Source organism: Puntigrus tetrazona, chromosome 22, assembly GCF_018831695.1.
Source record: "Puntigrus tetrazona isolate hp1 chromosome 22, ASM1883169v1, whole genome shotgun sequence".
Taxonomy (NCBI): domain Eukaryota; kingdom Metazoa; phylum Chordata; class Actinopteri; order Cypriniformes; family Cyprinidae; genus Puntigrus; species Puntigrus tetrazona.
The window spans coordinates 14,677,867-14,695,107 of NC_056720.1; the positions used below are offsets into that span (position 1 = coordinate 14,677,867).

At 35.5% G+C, this 17,241-nt stretch overlaps 3 protein-coding genes across 5 annotated transcripts in view; all 3 read right to left on the bottom strand.

Annotated features, from left to right (window-relative positions):
• The window catches only part of LOC122327813 (spore wall protein 2-like), a 28,100-nt gene extending 25,999 nt beyond the window's left edge, over positions 1 to 2,101 (bottom strand). For 2 of the 3 annotated variants that reach the window (XM_043223431.1, XM_043223430.1), the window contains exons 1-4: positions 1,846 to 2,100; positions 893 to 997; positions 693 to 777; positions 415 to 575 (exon numbers count right to left, since the gene is read on the bottom strand). In XM_043223431.1, the coding sequence (XP_043079366.1) occupies positions 415 to 575; positions 693 to 777; positions 893 to 997; positions 1,846 to 2,049 (555 nt within the window). In that variant the 5' untranslated portion in view covers positions 2,050 to 2,100. Of the gene's footprint in view, positions 1 to 414; positions 576 to 692; positions 778 to 892; positions 998 to 1,845 lie in introns of all 3 variants that reach the window. The other variant, XM_043223432.1, reaches the window with a different exon arrangement.
• Positions 2,102 to 4,421: 2,320 nt separating this feature from the next.
• Positions 4,422 to 7,298, bottom strand: fetub (fetuin B). The gene is made up of 7 exons (XM_043223498.1): positions 6,852 to 7,298; positions 6,443 to 6,556; positions 6,270 to 6,357; positions 6,022 to 6,188; positions 5,815 to 5,928; positions 5,607 to 5,693; positions 4,422 to 5,151 (listed from the first exon to the last, which is right to left on the bottom strand). Exons 1-7 carry the CDS (start codon positions 7,047 to 7,049, stop codon positions 4,483 to 4,485), a joined length of 1,437 nt encoding a protein of 478 aa, XP_043079433.1. The 5' UTR covers positions 7,050 to 7,298; the 3' UTR covers positions 4,422 to 4,482.
• Positions 7,299 to 10,415: 3,117 nt separating this feature from the next.
• On the bottom strand, positions 10,416 to 13,943 carry LOC122327761 (alpha-2-HS-glycoprotein-like). Its single transcript, XM_043223345.1, has 7 exons — positions 13,697 to 13,943; positions 13,432 to 13,539; positions 13,227 to 13,311; positions 12,924 to 13,090; positions 11,554 to 11,670; positions 11,359 to 11,433; positions 10,416 to 11,262 (listed from the first exon to the last, which is right to left on the bottom strand). The coding sequence occupies exons 1-7, from the start codon at positions 13,907 to 13,909 to the stop codon at positions 10,549 to 10,551; spliced, it is 1,479 nt and encodes a 492-aa protein (XP_043079280.1). The 5' UTR covers positions 13,910 to 13,943; the 3' UTR covers positions 10,416 to 10,548.
• Positions 13,944 to 17,241: the final 3,298 nt, after the last annotated feature.

The window sequence follows — 17,241 nt, forward strand, 5'->3', positions numbered from 1 at the left end:
TTATTTATCATTATAGCCATTTCGATTTATTAATTGATTATTCATGTGTATTATTCCAGTCGTTTACATTATATATATTATTTTTCATTGTTGTTTATTCATATGACTATGCGGTTTCAAGGGATGTTTGTCTTCATGAATAAGGGAATGTTTATGGAAACCCAAGGTTTATGAGATATTGTTTTGAAGCAGTTTTGGTATAAGAATACTTGTTGAACTTGTGTTCATCAGATGAGCACGGAAACATACTCAGCTAAGACTAGCTCTGCTCCTTTATATCATCATCACCCGCTTCCAACAAAAAAAAAAAAATATTCTGAATTGAGCTTAACAGAAGTTCTTTTATGATATTTCTCATAGAGTAAAAGCGTTGTGTAATCGAGCTTTTTTCACTATAATAATGTAAGACATCACCTTTGTGCTTAGCCTTCCAACTTCAATGAGTTTAAAGTAGGACTTCTGATTAGATATTTTGTTGAATTTCTGCATGGCCGCTTTTACACTCTCCATACCCTTCCGGTCATGTAAAGGCAGTAGATTATGACAGTCAGAGCAATTTGCCATTTCATGCGAAGCTGGGGGGAAAAAAAAACAGAAGAAAAGTACAATCACAATGTGAACTGTAACTTAAAGCAATTGCAATATATATAATGCCACAGTGTGTGTGCGTGTGTATTTGTGTGTGTGTATACCTGGTCTGGTGTCACAGATGAAGCACTTCACAGCTGCTGTTCCCTCAACGCTGAACATGGTCACATTACATTTTGATGTCACTTTCTTTTAGGGAGACATTAAAAAGCTGTCAAATGTATGCACATCTCACAGAAGATACAATGAAAAAAGCAGTATATGTAAAAGCTGTTAGAGAGAAAATCTGTGATGTTTATCTCACCGTCTCTGTTTCTGTTCTAGAATTGCACTGATTTAAAGGTTTGGGATTCACAATGTGGCATTCAGTTTCTTCTAGGGTTATTCCCAAAATGACTTCACAAGGCACCTGCACAGAAACAATAGAATTTGTAGCACTTGTACAGTATTATAGGTTTTTGACTAGTGCTGTCAATCAATTAAAAAAAAAAAAATTAATTGCATATTAATTATTATTATTATTATTTATAAATATACTTTTATATTGCAATAATTTCACATTCAATCTTTAAATTAATGTACAAACAACATAAATACATTATACCATTTTAATATTTGTATAATGACATCTTTTTTTTACTGAATGCCAGCATCTAAATATTAAATATAGATGAATGCTCAAAGCTATGAAAGTTATTTTTTATTTTTCCTTTGATTAATAAACATAACAGTAGCTGGTAATTTTGGCTGTTATTTCCTGAAGAACTGCAGCTGTTGAATGTGAGGTTCTGACGCAAATCTTATTTATTCTCAACTCTGAGTTAAATCTAGCATTTTTGGAAATGAAAGCATGTAGGCTACGAGCACAGTACCATTTGAGTGCTCGTTTTGACTCTCACCTGATTTGGTAAAAAAGAAAATGTAACATCAGAAGTCACTAATATGGTTTAAACTTTAATGTGATAAACATGGCAATTAGAATCAAAACATATGTTTTAGTAGTAGGTATGAGCTGTAATGGTGAATAAAAATTTCAATTTAAAAAATTATATAATAAAAGATCTGCGAGGCTTTTTGAGCTGGAAAACTTTATAGACACGTTCTAGAGACAACAGAAACGTATATTGCATATTGTTAAAAAGGGAATAATATGGCACCTTTAAGTTATCTTGTCATCTGTTGTTGAAATCATTCTTTTAATAATCATTCATTTTCTTGTGAAAACTTCCAAGGTAAGACACTATCACAAAACCTCACCTTATTCTTTGCACTGCGTCCATCCAGTGAGACAAATTTAAAAGTGTATCCTTCATGGTGATGGTCATTAATAAACCTCTCAGCTTCTAATGTAGCTATGTTGTCCTGATCTTCTTGGCACTTATACTGCACATCAGTGCTTATTGGGAGGCTAGCTGCATGTAGAGCCCAGACCAAAGATGCTAATATCACCAGCTTTCTCATACCAGGTCCTCCTCACTTGTTAAGACCTTTACAATATAAACTTCAGGGGGGAAATAAGCAATCAGTTTTGTTACAGAGATGCTTGCCAATGTAAATGAGATCAAAATCAAATATAGAAGAGGGTCATGTCAAGTGGAATGTCATGTCAAATGAGATAGCTAACTCACATTAACTATTGACAGAATACACTGTTGTTGTCCTGCCTCCCACATCTCTGTGTTCATGTTATGGATCATTATAATTCACAATAGTTGTAATCATTAAATATTGAGTTTTGGCTGTACATGCTTTACATGTTACTGTTGAAAGTCTCATCAAGAAACAAAGTTAGATTTAATTGTTATACTGTCAATAATAATAATACTGACAACTTTCTTTGAGTTTTAATTCACAAAACTAACAGAATTAAACAATACAAATATGCTGCAAACTGTTAAGCTCAATGAAAAATATTTATGGAATAGGAATTTTATTTTGTTTCAGTAGTTTTCACCTACAAAAATATAAGAATGCAGAGAAATAAAATTGAGGTGCATTTAAAATTATTTATATTGTTAAAATATAATTTTAAAATTATACAGAAAAATGGTATAAAATATTTTGTTAGAAAGTACATTTAAATAAATATTTTAGCAGTACTAATATTAGTTGAAAAAAGAATATATTATATATTGTAACATGGAGGCGGAAGGCAGCCCGATCTTTCAGCGAGTACAGGGGAAATCCAGTAAATGATAGTCACAAGGCAGGCAATGGGTCGAATCCAATACATCAGATCAAACCAGGCAAACAAAACAGAAAGGGCAAATCCAAGACTCGAGAAATGTGAAACAGGAAGATATATACACAAGCAGGCAGTCAGAAGATAATCAGAACACTCGGTAAAGCAGATGAAACTGGCAACACTTCGCATTTGAACATATGGAGGGCCTTTGGTTATATAGCCCTCAAACAGGAAATGGTCCATGAAGAAGCAGAGGGAGTGAGCCCAGCTAGTATTCGGGCAATGGCTCCCTCTGCTGGCTAGGCATTACATATATATTATATAAATATATATTAACTATATGTAACAATATAGAGAGAGTGAAAGAGGGTAGAGAGTATTATTTTACAATATATTATTAAATTCAGAAATGTACTGGTGAATTGTGAATCACCCTTCACCACTGGCATGAGGAAATTATCAACCCCACTCCTGATCCAGTGCCCAGTGCAATCACCATGCTACTGCATAGAAAACTTGCCAGGGCTCACTGCAGCCACAGAGCCCAAACCTCCTGCAATAAACAAGTCACAGGACAAAACATCACCTTTGTGAAACTTGTGTATTACATAAATTTAGTGCACACAGACTGAAGTAGTTTAAGTCTTTGGTTCTTTTAATTGTTATGATTTTTTGTTCACAGCAGTTCACTATCTTAATAAATTAAAATACTTCATAAGACAAATATGTTATATATATATATATATATATATATATATATATATATATATATATATATATATATATATACATTTTTGTGAATTGTTGGTCTTCTGGAAAATATGTTAATTTACTGTACATGTACACAAAATGTGGTAGGGGCTCCATTTGCTTTAATTGCTGCCTCAATTCTGTGTGGCATGGAGGTGATCAGTTTGTGGCACTGCCAAGGTGGTATGGAAGCCCAGGTTTCTTTGATGGTGGTCTTCAGCTCAAAGGCAGTTTTTGGTCTCTTTTTTCTCATTTTTGTCTTGACAATACCCCATAGATTCTCTCTACTACCACTGCTTTCGTAAAGTTTTTTTCGAGGAGGGAGCTTTCAAAGGCAAGCCTCACAGCTCAGGAGTATGAATTTGTGGGGCTCGCAGTGCGATCTGTGTGATTATCAACCAGGTACTATCGCTGGATAATTTACGTATTGTGTTATCATAAGGGTCTTGTTCATTTTAAATATCATGGTTATCACCAAAACTTGTATATCGTCACACCCTACATTAACACAATGACGATATTTACTGGTATATCACAACATCCCTGCTTCACAACCGATTTATGTTGGAATTTGCAAAATTTTAAAATATAAGAGAATTTCTGTCCAAATGAATGGATGACCTCAGCACACTTTGGATTTTGTTTACCATTTCTGGTTCACTTGCAAAAAACGCAGTGTGAAAGTGAACTGCACCAAACCAAAAGAATAAACATTGTATTTGTTCTGTACCAAAGCAAGTGAACTAACAAACTTTCCTGGTGTCAAATACCCTTATTAGCAGAATCCTTTGTGCTAAACAATGTGATAAATAAATATGCCTGATCTCAGCAGGTTAGATTTGCTCAACCATATCTAATAAGGATGAATGCTGTATAATAAACATCACACAACTAGCAATGACAGCCAAACATGGTTTATTGCAGTTTTATTATTTATTACACTGTATATTCAAAGGTCTCTACACAGTGGGTTTAAAGAGTGGATCCTCACTGATGACCTGCAGGAGGAGTCCGTTTTGGATGTTGGACTGTGCAGGACACTCAGGGGACATGGTGTTACTGAAGGGATGAATAGTGGGTTCCCTTTGTCCTGGTATCTGAGGGTCAGGGTGGAACGGGAGGGTGGAGGGCTGCTCTGGTCCTGCAGCAGGCTTGTCAGGGAAGGATGGAAGGGTCATGGGCTTATCCATGGGAGGAAGGACATTGACTATGCCATCAGGGCGCCTAACTGTGGTTTGATTTTCATGATTGTGGTGGTGGTGGTGGTGCTCATGCTCATGGAGGTGTCTGTGTTTGTGCTCGTGGTCCAGGACCAGCTCATGGTCGTGTTCATGGGTCTCACCATTTTTGTGACCATACTGGTGGTGATGGTGCTCCCACTCATCCTGACCATGCTCATGGGCCATGGCGTGATCGTGCGAGTGGGTGTGGGTGTGTCCGTGCCCTTTGCCATGTTCGTGTGTGTGGTGGACGCCTGAGGTGTGTTCATGGTCATGTTTGTGTGGGTGGGGTTTGGTGTGGTCATGGTCATGGTCATGGTCATGTCCAGTAGATGAGCCAGTTGTGCTGCTATGGCTGTGGTCCACTTCACCTCCAAGCAAGTGTTTTTTCTTTTCCTCTTCAGCAACCTAAATTACAGTCAAAAAATTAATATTCCATAATGTATTAAAGCTGAATAATTTTAATTTTAAACCAGCTTTATCTTTTAACTAATATAGTCACTATCCACAGGCATTACCAAGCTTGGAAGAGATAGGATAAATAAAAAAAGATTCTGACTGTGTTATTTCTGAAAGAAGAAAGTCATATACACCTAGGATTGCTTCAGAGTGAGCAAAATATGCTGTTGTTTTCATTTTTGAGTGAACTATGAAGGTTCTTTGGGGAACCAAATATGGTTCTTCTATGGTATCACGCAAAAACACTATTTGGGAACTTTTAAGATTGTATTCTCTCTCCGTGCTGTCTGCACCAATATATGCTCATATCATGCTTATTTGTCAGCAAAGTCTACCATAAGGCTCAGAAGGTTTAGTAAAAACCATCATACATCTGAATTTTTGTACCATGGTCTCACTCTTACCTCTGGTTCGAAGATTTCACACTGAACACTGAGGTGCTCCTCACCGGTGACTGTGACAGTGTGAGAGGCTTTGCAGAATCCTTTGTGCTAAACAGTGAAAGATCAGCAACATATATATTAAGGTTTTATTTTATTGCTAAACAAACAAAAATTACAGTATAATGACAATATTTGCATGAATCTCCTGCAAAAATGTCTTATCTCTTACCGCTAACTCACACGCCATGACCTCACATTTAGAGACATCCGCTATATTTGTTTTGGAAGAGCAGACCGTCTCTTGGATGGTGAACTCTGCACTGTAGAATCTTCCAAAGTGAAGCTACAAAGATGATGATATGCAGTGACAAATCTGTACAAAATTATTGTTCTTCCTCATGCTTTTCCATGCTTATTTACTTATTTAGGTACTTACCTGAGAGAAAACTCTTGTAATGTTCAGTGGAACAAAGTAGTTTGCCAAGCCACTCTCTTTATTGTATTTCTCCATGCCAATCTTTACTGTCTTTAAGGCTTCTTCATGATCCACAGGGAGCTGTACTGGGCAATCTGGGCACCGTTCTCTAATTTTGGAAGCAGGCACTGCCAAGGGAGAGTTATTTTATGAAATTTGTCTTCTCTATGAGGGTAAAAAAAATCTGCTGGCTGATGCTTGTTTATTACCTGGTCTAATGGTACAGCTATACTTATACAGGCGGGCCACTCTGTGAACTCTATTCATGTACATAACTGCTTTGCATTTCCCATAGACCTGTTAATTGAAAAGTTTGTTACAATGAAGAACAAACATCATTAGCAAGTTATTTTATGGTTTTTAAAAACAAGTTAAGCCATACCGGGTACTCTTCAGGGTTTCGGATTTCACAATTTTTCCAGTTTTTCTTGCTGATTACATGACATTTGGTCTCTAAAACATCAAATGTGAGATAGAAGACAATCCCTGTCTCTCCCTAAAAGAAAGACACAGTTTCATAAACATTTGTAAAAATCTATGCAAAGGTGAGTTTAAAACCATCCACCAGATTAAAACCTTTAATTTTACCAAACAATTTCAGCTGAGTCAGAATATTATTTGATTCTCAAATGATTGCTTTGTACTAATAGGTTCCATAGAGACAAATCTGCGATGAAATGACTAAATTAATGTAAATTATTACTTTTAATTTTAACATTAACTTTAATGGTGAATGTTAATTTAGAATGTAAAATTAACCATAAGAACAAAAGAACCAGAAAATAACTCACATGCTTTGTGTAATGGACATTGGAGAGACGATCAAGACTGAAAACATATCCCTCCATGCGATCCAGATTGATTTTGTTCATAGCTTCAGCAGCAGCACCATTAGCTACTGCATCTTGGCAGGATCCAGGGGTCAGAACGTCTACAGGAGCCCCATGGATGCACAGGAAGGCCACCATTAATACCACACACTGCTTCATAGTGGAGCTGCAGTCTTTCTCTCAGACACAGCAACAAAATCTAGAGGGTCCATGGAAGCTTATATATACCTCATATAAACCCTTCTGTCTTCTTCTGATAGGTTACTGACACATTCAGTTTCAATCAACATCACAGTCCCCATACACTCACTCTTATCAGTGGGCTCCACAATGACTGTGATCATATGGATGATTGATTAAAGGGCAGGTTGCAACATGCTGTAGTGCTGCATAGCTTACTGTTGGATGCAGAATTCAAATACCGCCAAAGTTTGTGAACTGCTGCTACAATCTATTAAAGTCAGGATTTTGTAACACTTGACTTGTTGCAGCATTAGGCGAGAGGTGTTGTCTTCGTCTTCTCAGAAAACAATACAATTAGTGTGCCCTAATGATTGACTGATTTACTGATTTATACAATATTTGATTCTGTTTAGTGTGTGTATATACATACGTGTGTGTATATAAATGTGTTTGTGTATGTGTGTGTGTGCATTTATTGTATATGTATCACTTTACAATTTCCCAATTGTTCACCACTTTTTGTGAATAAGTAAAAAAAAAACTATTTCCCTTATTTTATCAAATTTTATCTTTATTAAAATTGAGTAAAACAAAATGCAAAAATTAAAATAAAAAATATACTACTCTATTTGATAAATTGCAGAATTTATGTCAATGTTATATTTGTCTGCTATAATGTTTTTGGTTTATTAATAAACTTATATTTATTACAGGTTTAATAATCATAAATAGCTTTTGATACTTTTGATGTTGTTTATTTTAAGGGACTGAATGAATCCTGAAACCTTATCTTCTGTTATATCTTCCTTATCTTTTGTTTAGCTAAACTAATCATCTTTTAATACAATCAATTTAATCTATCTAGAAATGTTTTGATCATTGTTGATCATTTTTATTTAGCCTTAGTTGGTAACTAGAAAAAGTGAAGAATAGTACATTTTAAATGCATTCATCATGTGCACTGATTTCTAAACACTGCATGCTTTTTTAAACTCTTCCATGTAAACAAAACATTAAGTCACAGTGATCTCTGGACTGTGCTGCAAAGTCAACATCATGTTGTTGCAGAGCTGTTGTGAATATTATTTTGTATGATTACAAGGATCATATGATTTATCATGTTCATGTAATGCTAAGAAAGTTTAACAAATTAACAGTTTTTTTGTTGTTGTCTTTTAAGAAATATCTTATATCTTACCTATATGTGAACTGTATACTGTACATGATATTTGCGACCCTGGAGCACAAAACTAGTTGAAAACAGCACATATATATTTGAAACAATAGCCAAAAATACACTGTATGGGTATTTTTCATTATGCCAAAAAGGTAAAGGTACATTTCCTGCCTTAAATGTATCAAAACTGAATTTTTGATTAGTAATATGGATCGCTATGGAACAACTTTAAAGATTATGTCCTTATTATTTAGATTTTTTTCACCCTCAGTTACCAGATTTTCAAATAGTTGTATGTAGGCCAAATATTCTCCTCTCCTAACAAACCATTTATCAGTGGAAAGCTTTTAAATTAAATTGAAAATAATTGACCCTTATGATTTTATGGTCCAGTAATACATATTATTTAATTTATTGACTTTACCTGAACCTTCAATAGCAGCCTCTTTACAAAGTTTACATTGCATCAGTCCACATTGAAATATGCTTTTTTTAAAAAAGATTAAGGAAAACAGCCCAACACTGTGGTATAATGTGCACACTCAGTCCTTAAAGAGAGCAGCCTGTAAAATGAAGCTCAGCTGGAAGAAAGCAAAACTAGAGTTATTTTGTATAGCATGGAGGGAAAGTACTTTGCTCACATAAACTGTCTAAAAGCTGCTGGATCTTATTTTTTATTTTTTAGAGAAAAACATACACAACCCCAGACATTTATTCAATGCAGGTAAAATTAATGAAAAATAAAGCATCAACAGATGTAAACATTCCCCAATATCATAGCAGTAATGACTTTATGAATTATTTACTTCCAAAATCAATTCAAAATGATAAGTGAAATAATTAATTAAATAAATTCTTGTGAAATTATTCAAGATCAAGTTAAAATGTTAACCATGCAGCCATCAGCTACAATACTAGATGGAGAGACAAAGGTATTTTTCCACCTGTTGTCATTACTGCATCATCAGAGAGATAACAGACATTAACCAGAACCAGATGATTTTTGCTCCAAACGCACAAACAGCTTTTAAATGTATTTTGGCTGATTACGATAATACACACAAACCTTAATGGAGCTGTAAAATAATCCATGACAGAATATGAACTGCTGTTATTATTAGTTGCTTTTCCACTATCGAGCCAAGAGGTTCTAATAAGATCAAATGTTAACCATACAGCCATCAATTACAATATTGGATAGACAGACAAAGATATTTGTCTGTCCAAAGGTAAGGTTCCAGTTGTGTTTTTCGGCGTGATTACAAACCATTCTCGGTTCAACTTTTTATTCATCAAAGAATCCTGAAAAAGACAGTTTTCAAAAAAACATTTTGCCATCACAGCTTTGCCAACACTGATAATTCTAACAATAAGTAAGCAAATTAGAATGATTTCTGAAGGATAACATGACAATTTAGACTGGAGTAGTGCCTGATGGAAATCTAGCTTTGCATCACAGAAATAAATTATATTTTAAATTATATTAAAATAGAAATCCATTATATTTCACAATATTACTTTTTTTTTTTTTTTTTTTTTTTTTACTATTTTTGATTAAATAAATGCAGCCTTGATGAACATAAGAAACATTTTTAAAAAATATTAAAAATCTTACTGTTTCCAAACTTTCGACTGTATGTTAGACCCTATTTCTAAACTACTAAAAGAGGTTCTTCCAGAAGTCTCTTGTGAATATTATTAATTTGTCAATATCTTTTGTATATGTTCCTAAACACTTTATAATGGCTTTATAATGGCTAAAAGCCTCATCAAAAAGTCACAAAAGGAGTCTTGGTTCCTTGCTGCTGTAGCCTCTGGCTTGCTTAGTTGGGGACACTTAACTTCCAGCTATATCGTTAACTTGATTGCACAGATACTATTTGAACAGAACTGACCCCAGCTGAAGATAATAAAAAAAATGGGTCCTATTGTCCTTTTGCATTATTTTTATTATTTTGCATTATCTACACATTATGTCACTTTATTAATGTACAGAGTAAAAATGTTGGGTGATGTTTGTTTGTTCTTGGCTGTTTCTGATTTTACAAGTATCTTAACTTTTTTAAGTTACATTGTATTTGATTTTCTTGTCACAGCAGATTTGTAAATATCCATTTCAGAAATGTCAAGCTGTGTTCTGAAACAATTATCACTCAACCACACTAGTCAGTAGAGAACATTTATTAAACATTCTGGAGAAATTTATATTCTTGTGTTGTTCATTTTTTAATGTCTGCCTTCAGAAACATGGCGACATAGAATGAAATATAAACGTTCCTTAACAGATGTTAGTGTTAGTTACTGAGGAGGAGGTGGACCAAGCTGTACAAGGTCTGGAGGGCCCCTGCAGAGACGTGGTGGAGGAAAGGGGCAGATTGGATAAATAGAGGGGGGTATTTTTACAAAGCCATGGCATGGGAACTCATGGCGGCCCTCAGGCACTGATTCTGGAATGCCTGATGGACCTTTTGGACAGTGGTGTGGATGTTCTGGAGGGGCCCTGTGATCATGTTTTTTGTCCTTGTGGTCATAGCCTGCATGTTCTGGACGCCCCCTTTGGTCTGGTGTTTTGTCCTTGTGGTCATGGCCTGCGTGTTCAGGGCGGCCTCTTTGGTCAGGGATTTTGTCCTTGTGGTCATGGCCTGCGCGTTCTGGGCTGCCTTTTTGGTCAGGTTTTTTGTCCTTGTGGTCATGGCCTGCATGTTCTGGACGCCCCCTTTGGTCTGGTGTTTTGTCCTTGTGGTCATGGCCTGCGTGTTCAGGGCGGCCTCTTTGGTCAGGGATTTTGTCCTTGTGGTCATGGCCTGCGCGTTCTGGGCTGCCTTTTTGGTCAGGTTTTTTGTCCTTGTGGTCATGCCCCGCATGATCTGGGCGGTCCCTATGACCAGGAGTTTTGTCCTTGTGGTCATGCCCTGCATGATCTGGGCGGCCCCTATGACCAGGTAGTGGGGGACCAAGGAATTTACAGTCTCTTCTTGACTGAGCAGGATGTTTCATTGGATGAGTTATGTTCTGAAACAAACAGAGCAAAGGCACTTTATAACTAGATATTATAAAACAACTGGGTTTTACTGACCTAATTCAAGAGTATGTTGTTGCAATGCATACCTGAGCTTCATAAATCTCACATTCCACTTTTGGTTCCTCATTTCCGACCTTGGAGGATTTACAGAAGCCATAGCGCTAAAGACAGAAAAAAACACATTCATAACATGAAGGAACTGAAATACTAAATTAAGTTGCCTACTATTAAGGCAAGACACTTAAATAAGTAACAAAGTAATGGATTTCTTGTGTACTTACAGCCTGAACCCCACATAAAGCCTTGCATGCTTCTTCTTTCTGAGCTGCCTCCTTGTTTGTACAGTTAGTTTCCGTAATGGCAAAATCAGCATAGAAACTTTGTCCTGAAAACATCCACTAAGAAAACAGACAAATTCTGTTAATGTACAAACCACTTACAAGCAAAAGAGCATAATGACTGTTTAGAAAAAGTTGTATGAATATGTCACAGTAATGTCCAATACAAAATTGATGTGTAAGGTTAGATACATATACTCGGATGCACAACAGGTGTATATGATTTAACTGAAAAAATTTAATATGCATTCTTGCATGATCATCTCTTCAACAGGAGACATTTTCAAATTCCACATTAGAGTAATTTGCATGCTGGAATGTAAATGCAGGCCAAATATGATTTCAGTGTGGAGATCTGGGAGGAAAAAAAAAGTAATAGGACAGTTATTCCTCCAACTGGCCACGAAAGGGTTTCCTGTCTTTTGTGCCTCAGGGGAAAATCTAATTTCTCTGTAGCAGGGGGCATAACCTCCAGTGACTCCTTAATATTCAGTGCAGGTGGGCTGAATGGGCTGACTCTTTATGTTCTTTCATGCTAAAGTGCTCTAAACTGCTCTCTCACTTTAATTACTGTGTTATGCACAAAATATTTTTTTAACTGCTTTGAAATTTTTTTAAATTTTGTCAAACTTGTTAGTATTACACATGTTAGTAGACAGTGGTATACCCACTGCTAATATTCCTTCAAAGTTTGAGCAAGAAGATTTAACAACATTTGAGAAAAATCAAGTATTTATAAATTGTTCTCTAATTTTGGCTTTTTATCCTTCATGATTTTCATTAAAACCATCTGGGGTAAGTGAGAGTGGTATGGAGACAGGTAAGAAAGCACTGCCCTTTTGGTACCCCTTATTAAATGACGATACAGACTACTGGAGATCATAGAGGCTCCTCTCATAGAGGCACAGGACATACATGCTAGTTGTCGGTTGGCTATAATCTCTGTGGTGAGTTCAAGCTCAACATTTTAGCTTTTTGAGGTAACCACAATCAGCTTTTTTTGGCACTGTTTTTTTAGTTCAGTTTGGTGTGTGGCCTTTACATTAAGTTATCGATAAATTATTTGGAGTTTTCAAATTAAACATTTTTGAAGCAACTTTAAGTGTAATTTTCTCTAAAAAGAACTACCAAAAATATCAATATTGCTTTGAAAAGATACATTCTTAACTGCTATTTTCTTGTAAGAACTTTGCCATAAGTAAGTCAAGGCCTTAATTAGTTGCATTTTGTCACTGTGAAATGAAATGGTGGATGTGATCGAGCTTGTGTCGCTAGAAGCATTTCATAAACTATTTAAGATTGCAAGACTTCACCTGTGTGCTGATCCTTCCCACTTCCATCAGTTTAAAGTAAGACTTGTGATCAGATTCTTTGTTGAAAATCTGTAGGGCAGTTTTCACACTTTCCAGAGCATTCGGGTCATGCAATGGCAGCAGACTGGGGCAATCAGGGCATTTTTTCACAAGTACTTCATGAGAAGCTGAGACAAAACACAATCACAATAGGAATCCTAACTATCTTTCTGTACTCTTTGACAAAGTAAGCTTAAACATTATGTTATTTGAAAGTCTAAATAGGTCAAGTTTCTAAAGAAAATAATTAATTGATTTGTTTACCTGGTTCAGTATCACAGATGTAACGCTTCACAGTTGCTTTTCCCTCAAAACTAGAGATGGTCACATTACATTTTGCTGTCACTTTCTTTAAGGGAGACATTAAAAGACTGTTAAATGGATGCACAACTCAAAAGTCACTATCTAAAGCAATAAAAGGCAATATTTCTAAAATAAGAGTCTGAAGGATCTGTCATGTTCATCTCACCGTCTCTGTTTCCCTTCTGATCTCACACTGATCTAAAGGTTTGGGATTCACAATGTGGCATTCAGTTTCCTCTAGGCTTATTCCCAAGATGACTTCACAAGGATCAGACTGCACAGAAACAAAAGAATCTGTAGCATTTGCGAATCATGAAAAGTTTTTATTTTACGTTTTTACTTTATTTATTTTTTTTGTGGTTGAAGTCAAGCTTTAACACCTTACATAGATATGAAAACAACCATGGGAGAACAGTCTCAAAAAACCTCACCTTCTCCTCTGCTCTGCGACTGTCCAATGAAACAAATTTGAATTTGTATCCATGACGGTGATGGTCATTAATGAACCTCTCTGCTTCTACTGTAGCAATGTTGTCCTGATCTTCTTGGCACTTATACTGCTCATCAGTGCCTGTTGGGAGGCTGGCTGCATGTAGAGCCGAGACCAAAGCTGCTAATATTACCAGCTCTCTCATGCTGCACATAGACACAAATATTCAACCAAGAAAAGTCCCCTCGCATGTCCAGACCTTTATAATATACACTGCAGGGGGGGAATAAGCAAACAATTTAGTGCCAGATAAGCTTGCCAATGTAAATAACATCAAAATCAAATATAAAAGATGGACATGCGAGAGTGTCATGTCAAAAGGGAAAGTTAACTCACTCTATTAGCAGATGTATTGTTGGAATTAATGTTGTTTGTGAATTATGATTAATGGGGAATTCTGCATTAATGTGTCACATTATCTTTAAGGCAACACTCTAATATGCAGATTTAATGCTTAATTATTATTAATACTGGTTGTTATTACAGTAAATGTTGAAAAGAGTTTTGGCTGCATAATGTTTTGAATAGAAATGAACAGTATTCATTGTTTTTAATGTATGTACTGCCACTTTTGATTAATTTTTTAGCGATTAAATTATACCGTAGTTTCCACAAAAATATTAGGCAGCAAAAACTTCACCAGAAGAGGAAATCAGAAAAAAAAAATTATTGGGTAGATTTTAAAATCTTGTTAGTTACTTACAAAGCCCTGAATGGTTTAGCTCCTCAGTACTTGAGCAAGATCTTGTCACATTATAGTTCTGCACATCCACTACATTCTCAAAACAGAATACCTAGAATATCAAAATCGACTGCAGCAGGCAGATCCTTATCCTATTTAGCACCCAAACTCTGGAACAATGTCCCTAACACTGTTCAGGAAACAGACACGCTCTGTCAGTTTAAATGTAGATTGAAAACACATCTACTTAATGGAGATCAGAACACCCAGATGAACCCCGTGGACAGATCACCGGTACCAGACGTACACGCACACACTGGCCCCAACTGAGCCTGGTTACTCCAAAGGTTTTTCTCCATTCTGTCACGGATAGGGTATTGGTTCCTTGCCGCTGTCGTCTCTGGCTTGCTTAATTGGGGACACTTAATTTCTAGTGACTATTGACAATTTGAATACAGAGACCGTCTCTGCATTTTAAAAAAAAAGTGTTAATTTCATCCTTATACATCACTATCAATATCTCTTTTTCTATATGATTCTGTTCAGCGCTTTGATACAATCTGTATTGTTAACAGCACAATATAAATAAAAGTGATTGACTGATCGAATATTTAAACTGTATTTTTTATTAAATAAATGTAATCTTAATGAGCATAGAAGACGTTTAAAAAAAGCACTCTTATAACTGTTATAACTAATGCACTTTATAATAATATTTACTGGCCATTATTAAATAATACAGATGATGCAGTGCATTTATACTATTTTGACACAAATTGAAATAGAAGATCAATATTCTTTTATATTTAGCATTGTGTCATTAATCACTAGATTTAAAAATGTGTATATAATGAAATGAATGACTCATTTAATGCTAAATATAAAAGAATATTTTATCGTGACATTATCTTTATTTTAATTTCCATAGAATAAAAGAATGTATATTTATATATGTACACACAGACATACACACATACAGACTGTAAAGGCAACTGCAAGATGCAAGTTTGCTGACAACTTGTTTTCATTTCCATTTCATCCAACAGATTTCTCTCAGTGGTATTTAGCCTGTATCAGTCTATTTTGCAATCAATCACTGACTTTGGACACATGAGGCTGGTGCTTGAAGCTTTGGTGTTTTAAATTGTGTTAGAACTGTTGCAAAGGACATACTTTAATGATTCAAGTTGTATGTATATTTTTTATGTATTTTAGGTTTCACCACTGACAAAATGGTTTAAAAAAAATCACACAGTTATTTAACCATGAGCTGAAAAATTAGAAACAGAAGAACTAGAAGCTTTATGAAGTGACTGTTACATAATATTAAAATAACAAACATACAGTCATGCATAAATTCATACAACTAAATTCATTGTTTCAAAGTCTAAAGTTGTTTTTGTTTTTTTTATTGTGGGGGTGTTAAAAGTGAGTGGCCAGCACTAACAGATAAAATCTATATTTTATCCCAACTGAGTAAAGTGAAGGTAAAGTTCACCTCCAAACAGCCAATGAGAAGTGAGGCACTTGCATCATTTGGACAGCAACTGTTTGCTGAACTCTGATAAACAGAACCTACTGTGACTTTGACCATGTGGGGGTGAGTTGCCTCATTAACCTCTTATTTATTTGTCCATGATGCAATCAGTCTATTGAAATCTTATCAAATTTTTCATACACTAAATATTTTACACTGTCTATTTATTAAAGGGCTCATCAGATGCAAATATCAATTTAAAAGTTTCAACTTGTTGGATGTACATGTACACGTCCATCCTATTATGATAAAAATCCACCCAGTGTTTTTTAATGCCCCTTTTTTAAAAACCCCTTTCTCAAATCAGGCTGTCCTGAGATTTCTGATAGTTAATTGGCAGAGCCTTACCTTAGGCCTACCTTGAGTGAGCTGTCATCAGTCAATCATTGTGTCAACTCAGATTAAGCATTTGAAGCATTTAGTTGTAATAATGTATAATAACATTTTGGATGTAATAAGGAATAGCAGTCATCATTTACTCCCGACATCTGAGCCCCTGGAGATGTTGAGGATTAATGTTACTTTAGTTTTTATAGTGCCCCTATTATGGGTTATGAAAGGTTCATATTTTGGTCCTGAACAACAGGTTGACATACATGCAAGATCAAAAAGTACTTTTATTTTAACAATTTGATTGTTCCTAATAAACAATTTAACTGCTCTCACAAATGAATCTCAAGTTATTTTGTGTTATAGCTAAATACATTGCCCTCCACTAGCACCCTTGATTAATATGAGCAAAGGTGACTATGAAAATAAATCTGCATTGTTTATCCTTTTGATGTACAGTGGGTAAGGAAAGTATTCAGACCCCCTTCAATTTTTCAGTCTTTGTTATATTGCCTCCATTTGCTAAAATCATTTACGCAATTTTACCCCATATTGACAGAAAAAAAGACATTTTTGCAGATTTATTAAAAACTAAAAACTTAAATATCATATGGTCCTAAATATTCAGACCCTTTGCTCAGTATTTAGTAGAAGCTCCCTTTGGATCTAATACAGCCAGAGTCTTTTTGGGAAAGATGCAACAAGTTTTTTAACAAACTCCATGCAGGCTTTCATGTGTCTTGCAATGAGGAGAGGCTTCCATCGGGCCACTCTGACATAAAGCCCCGACTGGTGGAGGGCTGCAGTGATGGTTGACTTTCTACAACTTTCTCCCATCTCCCAACTGCATCTTTGGAGCTCAGCCACAATGATCTTTGGATCCTTCTTTACCTCTCTGGTGCTATTCTCTTTCCTGGGTGACGTGCTGAAGCGGTGA